At 34.0% G+C, this 8,512-nt stretch overlaps 2 protein-coding genes across 2 annotated transcripts; one reads left to right on the top strand and one right to left on the bottom strand.

Annotated features, from left to right (window-relative positions):
• Positions 1-408: 408 nt before the first annotated feature.
• LOC134834977 (protein artichoke-like) lies at positions 409-1,742 on the bottom strand. Its single transcript, XM_063849814.1, has one exon. It carries the CDS (start codon positions 1,722-1,724, stop codon positions 456-458), a length of 1,269 nt encoding a protein of 422 aa, XP_063705884.1. The 5' UTR covers positions 1,725-1,742; the 3' UTR covers positions 409-455.
• Positions 1,743-5,283: 3,541 nt separating this feature from the next.
• On the top strand, positions 5,284-6,223 carry LOC134834886 (uncharacterized). Its single transcript, XM_063849689.1, has 3 exons — positions 5,284-5,365; positions 5,428-5,648; positions 5,833-6,223. The coding sequence occupies exons 1-3, from the start codon at positions 5,284-5,286 to the stop codon at positions 6,151-6,153; spliced, it is 624 nt and encodes a 207-aa protein (XP_063705759.1). The 3' UTR covers positions 6,154-6,223.
• The last annotated feature ends 2,289 nt before the right edge of the window (positions 6,224-8,512 follow it).

Genomic DNA, 8,512 nt, shown 5'->3' with positions numbered 1-8,512 from the left:
CATGCCATTTAAATAACTCAAAGGATTTAGTTGCGTAAATTAAAATTTATAATGTTTCGCTTTTTAGTTGTGCAAAAAAAGAAACAACTAACTTGTGCCACTTTATATAAATTATGTCCTCGTTGTTTATTCCGCAAGACGGAGAAAAAAATGTACAAGACACAAAATTGAAAGACGACAAAATTGGGTTCTATCATCTTAAAAAAAAAAAAAATTAAGAAAAAAAAGTTTATCATGAAAACACAATAACTGCGCGAAAGATAAAAAAAAAATGAGCGCACCATCTCGCTTGATTTATGAAGCGATATTATAATATTTTTTAAATCAAAAGAATGTTTAAATAAATAAATATCAAGCGAAAAAAAATGTAACATGCATTAAAATTATTAGTTTTTTATTGCTGTGTCATGCAAATTAACCTTCATCTAAAAAAATATTTATATACGAAAATATTGTTAATAAAACATCTTCAGCAAAATAAAAATACTAACAAGTATTTTTGTTGCTGCTTTCGTCGAAGCCACGTTCATTGCTGCTGCTGTCTTTTTCATCAACGGCTCGTTACGGTACTCGGTATGGACAATAATTGGCTTGTTATGAAGTTTTTCGCTACTGATATCGATGACCTTGATGTCTGGAAAGGCATTTACAACTTCTTTCGCCTTCATTTGCGGCAACTTGTTACCAAAAGTGTAGAAAATCTGCAAATTTCTCAGCAAGTTCAAACGTTTTGGCTCAAAATCCGTAATTTGATTCTCACTGAGATTCAATTCAGTTAGCCCAGTCATCCGATTGAGACAGTCGTAGTTGATGTATTTCACCTCATTTTGTTCCAAGTCAAGACGTTCCAAAGTTAAAAAGGCATCATCACACAAAAAGTTGATATTTTTCACGGAATTGTTGAATAAAGATACTTCTTGGACGTGGAAATTGTTTATAGCAACTCCTTCAAGTTCGTTATTGGAAGCTATGATATTCAGCTTGAGCATTGGATAGGAAAATTCCATTGCAGATAGAGCTAAATGTTTCATCCCATTTGCTTGAGTTTCAATTTGATACAAAGAATTAACGGAAAATATCAGAGACAAGTCTTTGATGCGATTTCCTTCCAGAAAGAGATAATGCAAATTCGGGTTGTCAAAGAAGATGCTAGGTTCAATGCTATGGAATCGATTATGACCCAACTCAAGATGCATCAAATGCGAATTGTGACAAAAAACTTTCTTAGGAAGAGATTGTAGTAGATTCGAGGATAAATCCAAACATTTCAGGAACTTCAGACTCGCAAAAGTATCCTGATCTATCGAACGAATTTCATTGTTACTGATATTAATCACCTCCAGCTTTCGTGCCCCATCAAAGCTACTTTTCACCAAAGATTGAATCTCGTTGTGACTCACATTCAAGGTCTTCATTTCAGTCGCATGCTCAAACGCGTGATAGTTAAAAGCGTTAATTGAAGCATTGATAGCGACAAAAGTCTCCACATATGGAAACGCTTTGAAAATCGAGTTTGGTAAAATTTGCAAGTCACTCTCCTGGAAAATTATAGTTTCAACAACTTCGGGATCTGTGTTGGCGTAAAAGGTGTTGTCAGGTCCTCCTAAGAAGACATGACTGAAGAGACAAATTCCTTCTTCCTTTTCCGTGCACTTGAAGGTTTTTCCAAGGACACTTTGGTTTAACAGCGACAAATACAAGATTATGAATAATTTATGGAACATTTTGAAACAATTGACTGATTCTTGAGATGTTTAAAGCGGTACTAAATGAAGCTTTTTTGTTTTAAGATAAGTTTGAAAAAAACTGCTGATTAGCAAGGTAATGACTGAACGTGCTCTGTTTTTGATGAAAAATGATGCTGTAAGCAGTTAACATGTTTTGTAAGCATTTTGAAAACAAAAACTTGTAATATTGGCTCGGATGTCTGTCGTCTTAAGTTTTTAAAACTGATCTTTTTAAAAAAAAATAGTTTTCTATGGATTTGAAAGTGTTTAAATTAACCCTTTTAATGATTAAATTAATCCCTTATTTTGTAAAAAGGATTAATCTAATTACATCAGGAACTAATTTAACCTCTTTTGGAGTTGATCATCAACAGCCTTAAAACAATTAATCCCTTCAAGTGGTTAAATTAATCCTTTAGAATATTATTTAAAGTCTAGGGATTAATTTCACCTCCACAGGGATTAAAATAACCACTGAAGCAATTTTTTTTTAGCTGTTTTGATGACCAACTACAGAAGAGGTTAAATTCACCCCTTAAAGGATTAGGCTGGACACTTTTCAACTCGTAGAGTTCCATCAAGTATATACAAAATTAAAATAGAACGAAATACGCTCAAGCCTGATCATAAACTATAAAAAACTATTTTATCTTGTTTATTATTCGTTTTGCAGAATAAAATAGTGATTAACAAAGTCTCGAGCAAAAACCACAGAGCGAGATGGTAAATTATTATTATTCATACACAAAATTATTTCTTGCAAATATAAATAATAATTTAGAATCTCGTTCTTGGTCGTCGTCGTCGTCCACGTTCGTTCCGTCGCGATGCTTGTTGTAGTCCGGTATCTAAGTTAGTGAGGCTTTTATTTCCATATCTGTACCTTTTTACAAATACATTCGCAATAGTCATAAATAAATTGAGAAATTAAAAAAAAAAGAAGAATAAAATGCAAGCAAAGTGCAAGAACATATTCTATAAACGACTCACGTAGACTTACAAAAGTGATTGTGTATTAAATAAAATAATGAGCAAATAAATCTTTCATCTGACAACTATAAAATTTATATAAATATGTTTAAGTACTACCTGGGTGCTCGAATTTTTTTTTTTTTTTGCTTTTTTTCCTACACAGTATCCACGTAGAACGATATCTCTTTGCTCTTTCGCCTGTTTTTGCATTCATTATTATTGCTTCATTTGATATGTATGTTGTTGTCCATATGTAGCTGGGTGCTTATTTGAATTTATTTTCATTATTTTTATATGTTTTTATGGATATAAATGGACATTTTATTTATAGATTTTTACGTGCGTTAACTACATTCGAGTGTCAGCATCCACAACAAATGATTAGCAATTAACTCGTGTTTGAGACTCGAAATTATTGATTTTCGTCTTCTGTTCTGTTGCTTTTCCTTGCCGAACGCATACCAAGGCAGTTTGTTTGTTTTGTCCGACATTGAGTTGAAATGTGGTGTCATTCAAGCGGTTGAGAGTACATCGCAACGCAGACCTCCCACATGCAGCGAAAACTTTTTCATATTTTTTGAGGTAAAAGTATCTCTTTTTGTATATATCGAACGTAACCTTTTGACCACGAACAGACACCGCGCATAACTTTACGAAGAACAAAAAAAAAACAAACAAACATGCAATTGATTCCGAATAAAAATACATATTTTTGCCTTTATTTCTGTGTGTGTTTTTTCGTAAATTTATAACGAAACAATTTTCTTTTCTTTCATTTTTCATGAAATCTTCATTAAAATACGGACAAAAAAATAAACATTCCAAATAATAATAATAATAATAAAAGTTGTTCGCCAAAATATAATTTATGACAGTGCAATGCCAGAAATTGTGGAAAAATCACGTTTTGCGGCATCGGAAATATAAGAAGTCGAAGAAAACTTTAAAAATCATATAGCACGTGAAAGTAGCATCAAATCTACTGACCTGAACTCTACAAAGATGACTTAACGTTTAGATTTAAATCTGTTCTTTGAGAGTTCAGGAAAAAATTTTTTGAAAGTCATACTTACATGTTTTTTAATTGTCCAACTTCACAGAAACTTCGTTGAATGATGATCTAGAAATATTTTTAATTTATTAGTTAAAATCTAAAAAATAAAGAAAAAACTTAAAAATAAGGTTACAAAACTTTCTAAGTCAAAGCTTTTGAATTATGACTTAAGCTTGAGCAAAAATCGCAAAAACTTGACTTAAGTCGAATTAACTGTCTTAATTTACAAAATTCTTGAAAAATTAAAAAAATAGTTTTTCTACCGAAATTTGGTTAAAAATCTATATATTCAAAAGTCTAGTAAGCCGAAATGTTTTTTTGACTAAAACTTAAGTTAAAACTTAATTCAGTTTTTGAAGCTTAAGTTTCAGTCAAAAGATTTTTCCGGCCTGTTTCAAAATTAAAAATAAAGAATTTGTAAAATCTTACCTAAAGTTTTGAAAAAAAAAAATCAATCTCGCACGTGCCTCTCCATAACTTTCCTCTTTGCGAAACATAATTTTTCACCAATTTCGCAGAATGAGATGCAGTGTTTGCTGATGCGACAACTCGATGATGAAGCGACGGAGGATGGGAAAAGAGGAGGAGGATGATGATGAGAAAGAGAAAAAAATACCGAAGAAAGTAAACAAAACATGTAATAATAATAAAAAAGTTTCAATTGAAAAATGAAGATGACTTTATCAAGACGAATAAATCTGAAGCGCACACACGTTACAATTATTCATGACCTGCATGAAATATTTTATTATTGACATGGAACAACAGCACAACAACCACAGCAAAAATAACATAAGCGAGCATCGCATTTTGCCGATAAGCAAAATATATATTTGTAGCGAAAACAATTGAATTTCAACTAAAAACAGAGATTATCTAGTATTTTTTTTTTGTGTTTGGTTTCTGTGTATGTGACTCATACACGACTCTATACCGCAATGTGTATTGTTAAAATAATTGTCCAATTGCCCGTTTGTGCCCATTCAGTACCCAGTAATTTGATTCTTTAATTTATGGGTCACGAAATGTTTACCTTTCTACATTTTATATAAATATATCTATTTTTTTATGTATGTTTATTCTCCACACTGCACTCTCGCTGCTCGCTCTTAAACAATATTATTATTATTGTTTTTTTTTATGAATTCAATTGAACATGGTTATCGTTTACTTGTAACAACAACAACGACTGGAATGAAATTGTATTTACATCTCGCTTCAGTGAATTATTCACATTGTTGCATTTTCGGTATAATGGATACATTGTGCGATGGCATAGTGAGAGAAAGGTTGCGATAGATTTTCACTTGTGGACTACCTAATCAATGGACCATGGAAAATGGCCTTTTTTGAGGACTCGTGAAGTAATTAACCTTTGTTTTGCAGTTAATTAACTTACCATGAAGTGATAAATGTCTTGGATTGAAGAAAAATTAAGTTCTCACAGCTGACTGATGTTTTGTCGCGATTTTTACTAAAACCATTCCATATAAAAGTAACTGCAATTCCACGTCAGGTAAGAGCAATAAAATGTATTTTGCAACGATTTTCTTGTTAACTACTGCTATAGTCCTGCTTAGTACTGGAGATGTGGCTGCAAAAAGAAATCCAAGTATTAAAAATTAGTGTTAAACATTTTTTTAAAGACTTACATGTGATTTTTTTTAAATATAGGTCTTCCTCGGTATTGTACATCGCCTAATCTGAAACAAAGATCAAAATGTAAGAAGGAACCTGGATTCGCCTATATTCAACAGAAAAATATTTGTCAAGAAGTAAGCGCAACAACTCGTGGAGGACTTTGTCTAGGCCGTGGAGGTTTTACGACGTTAGATGAATGCGTTTACAAATGTTACGATTATCGTAAGATGTTCGATAAAAGGAACGTGGATGGAGTAAGTATGGTTTTCTAATAAAATTTTTACCTTATGGGCGTAAAAGGGACCAGATTTATCCAATGAGGTGTTAATCTTGTCCCTTTTTCGCCCAAAGGGTATAAAATTTCAATTTTTTTGGCTTATTGAAGTCAAAAAATTGAAATTTTAATAAAATTAAAAAAGTTTACTTACACATTTTTAGTGCAACAATCCCATAACTGAGGAAGAAATGTCCGAGCCTATTCGTGTAGTAAGTCGTGGTGATGCTCCCGATGACGTCAAAGACAATCGTTGTCGAGAGCCCACTCAACTCGGTGTCCAAAAGGGAAGTGGTCGAACAACAAAGTCACCCACATACAAATTCAACAAGGACACCAATCAATGCGTTGAAGCGAAAGACAATGTTTGCCTTGGACGCAATCGATTCCAATCAAAAGAGGAATGCGTTCATGTGTGCAACTGGAATTTGTCATCCGGTCGTCACAGATACATTGTAAGAGCAGACAATGCAAAGAAGCATTAAGCAGAAGCTTTTTGTAAATCTGTTTTGATTTTAATTGAGAAACGAAGACAAATTTATGTCATTGATTAATTACCAAATCATGTCTCTCTAGTATTTTTCTTCCATGGAGATTGTATATAACTCTTGCTCTACCTTCAAAATTGTTCAGTAAGCGTTTCTTAGTTGACAATGACTGTTACATTATTCACATGTTCACTTCTTGTAATAGCAAGCGTTGTTGGAAATGCAATTTTTGATCCTCACGCTTTTCCATGTAAAGAACAATCTCGAAAATTATCCACGTGTGGAAAGCGGTTTCAGTGGAAATTTGTAGCGAAGAAGTGCATTCAAGTATATGACGATACATGTCCAGGCTTCAATAGATTTGGGACATTCGATGAGTGTGAATATCGATGTATTATTAAAAAACAAAATGATCAGGTTTATTATTATGATGATATTCGAGAAGGAAGTGACACGGATTTGATTGACCAAAATGATTCATCCAATAGAGAAGATGGCTCTAGTAATTATTCTGATGAACAAAATGGACCAGTAGAGCATGAAAATTCAGCTAGTGAAGAGATCTATGATGAGAGTTACGCTGATGGATCACCAAGTGTTGAACGCAGTCATGAAAAATCATCTGAAGTGACCGAAAATATTTCTACAAATTATTCTGATGAACAAAATGAATCCTTAGAGGAAGAAAATTCAATCTCTGAGGAGACCTATGATGAGAGTAACCAAGAAAGTGGCACTAAAAGATCAATGAACGTTGAAAGAAACAATGAAAGCTCATCTGATGAGTTTCCCTTAGAAGAAAGTGAAGATGAAAGCTATAAAGATCAAGAGGGATCACATAATATGGACTCTAATATAGAAGAATCAAACTATGAGGATGATCAAGAATCAGAATCTGATGATAACTTACCTTACGACGAATATCAAGGTCTGGATTATGAATCATCTGAACTAAATTCTGAAGAAGAAACTACAAATTTCAAAAATGATCGATTTTCTTCAAAAGCACATATTCCAGTTCCACAGAAATTGAAAAGTAATACCAGAGATGATCATTACTATTACAATGAAAATCCTTCTGTGACATATGACGAATACGACTCTGAAGAAGAAGAAGAAATTCAGCAAGATGAAAATATCCGCGCAACTCCAAAACTTCCAACTGCAACTCCAGCTACAAACAATTTCGAACCGATAAATGAGGATGACACATATTACAATAATTAATCTCAAACAGTTTATCAGTTAGTGACTGTTGTGACATTGATAATTATTATAAATATTTATTTTACGGTGCAATACTTGTTGACGTTGTCATTTGCAGATTTTTATCTAATGCGATTTTTAATTGCGTGTCTCTTGCAAAATTTTTGCAACATTTTCTCTCTCCATGTTCTGGTTGCGATTTGGATCAGTTACGGTCGAACGTTCATACAGAAAATGCATTTTTATCGAATTCTGATGCTATTTGTTTTGTTAGAAACCGCAAATTCTTTCTGGTTGCTTAAGGTTTTCAAATTAAAGCATCATCACAAGACGACGCAATTTCCGATCATCACGTTGAAGCCGAATGCCACGTTCCCCACGAAGAAAACGACAAAGACAACATCTACTCCGGCGTCGAGTGTTACGACAACAACAACCCCAATGACAACAACAACAACAACTGAAGCAATGACAGAAACCTCTAACACTTTCGGTCCAATTACCACCACAACACCGATGGCAGAAGTGACGACGACGACTTCGACGATGATGATGACGACGACGACGACAACAAGTGGCGAAATTACAACCACTTCAATGGTGACGAGTACGGAAGAAGTGACAACAACTACGACGGAGGGTACGTCATCGAATGCACCTGTAACGACTACGACAACTGAGATACCGATTACTACTTCAACGACTTCCTTACAGGTAACGACGACGACAACGATGGAAATGACGACAGTAACAGAGCCGCCGCCAATTACGACAACAACTACAATTTTTACTGACGAACCGAGGACAATGCCTTCTTCGATGACATTTGCGCCAATAACAACAACAACAACAATGGAAACAACTTCGACAAAAAGTGACGAGTTCACTTTTGCTCCCATTCCGCCACAAACTGTTCCTCCAAGCACGAGCACGTGTCCGCCCTTTCCGACAATTTGTCCTCCGGGCAATCCATCGCCTTCTACGTCTAGCACAACAAGCACGACCCAAGGCAGTGTAGATCCACGACAACACTTTCTGCAAATACTTTATGTGGAACAATGTCCGTGCATTAATCCACGAACGGCTTTAATAAGTGTTTTATTGAAAGCATTAAAAGATTTCGGATATTAAAGCAGAGAGAGAGAAAAAA

The sequence above is a fragment of the Culicoides brevitarsis genome, chromosome 3 (assembly GCF_036172545.1).
Source record: "Culicoides brevitarsis isolate CSIRO-B50_1 chromosome 3, AGI_CSIRO_Cbre_v1, whole genome shotgun sequence".
In the NCBI taxonomy this organism is placed as follows: domain Eukaryota; kingdom Metazoa; phylum Arthropoda; class Insecta; order Diptera; family Ceratopogonidae; genus Culicoides; species Culicoides brevitarsis.
This window is presented reverse-complemented; position numbering and strand designations above follow the sequence as displayed.

What these genes read in the sequence shown, in the direction of transcription:
- LOC134834977 (XM_063849814.1), bottom strand. Translation starts at nt 1,724, where the DNA reads ATGTTCCATAAATTATTCATAATCTTGTATTTGTCGCTGTTAAACCAA.
- LOC134834886 (XM_063849689.1), top strand. Translation starts at nt 5,284, where the DNA reads ATGTATTTTGCAACGATTTTCTTGTTAACTACTGCTATAGTCCTGCTT. An exon ending in GGCTGCAAAAAGAAATCCAA is followed by an intron (nt 5,366 to 5,427) that starts GTATTAAAAATT and finishes TTTTAAATATAG; the next exon opens with GTCTTCCTCGGTATTGTACA. An exon ending in ATAAAAGGAACGTGGATGGA is followed by an intron (nt 5,649 to 5,832) that starts GTAAGTATGGTT and finishes ACACATTTTTAG; the next exon opens with TGCAACAATCCCATAACTGA.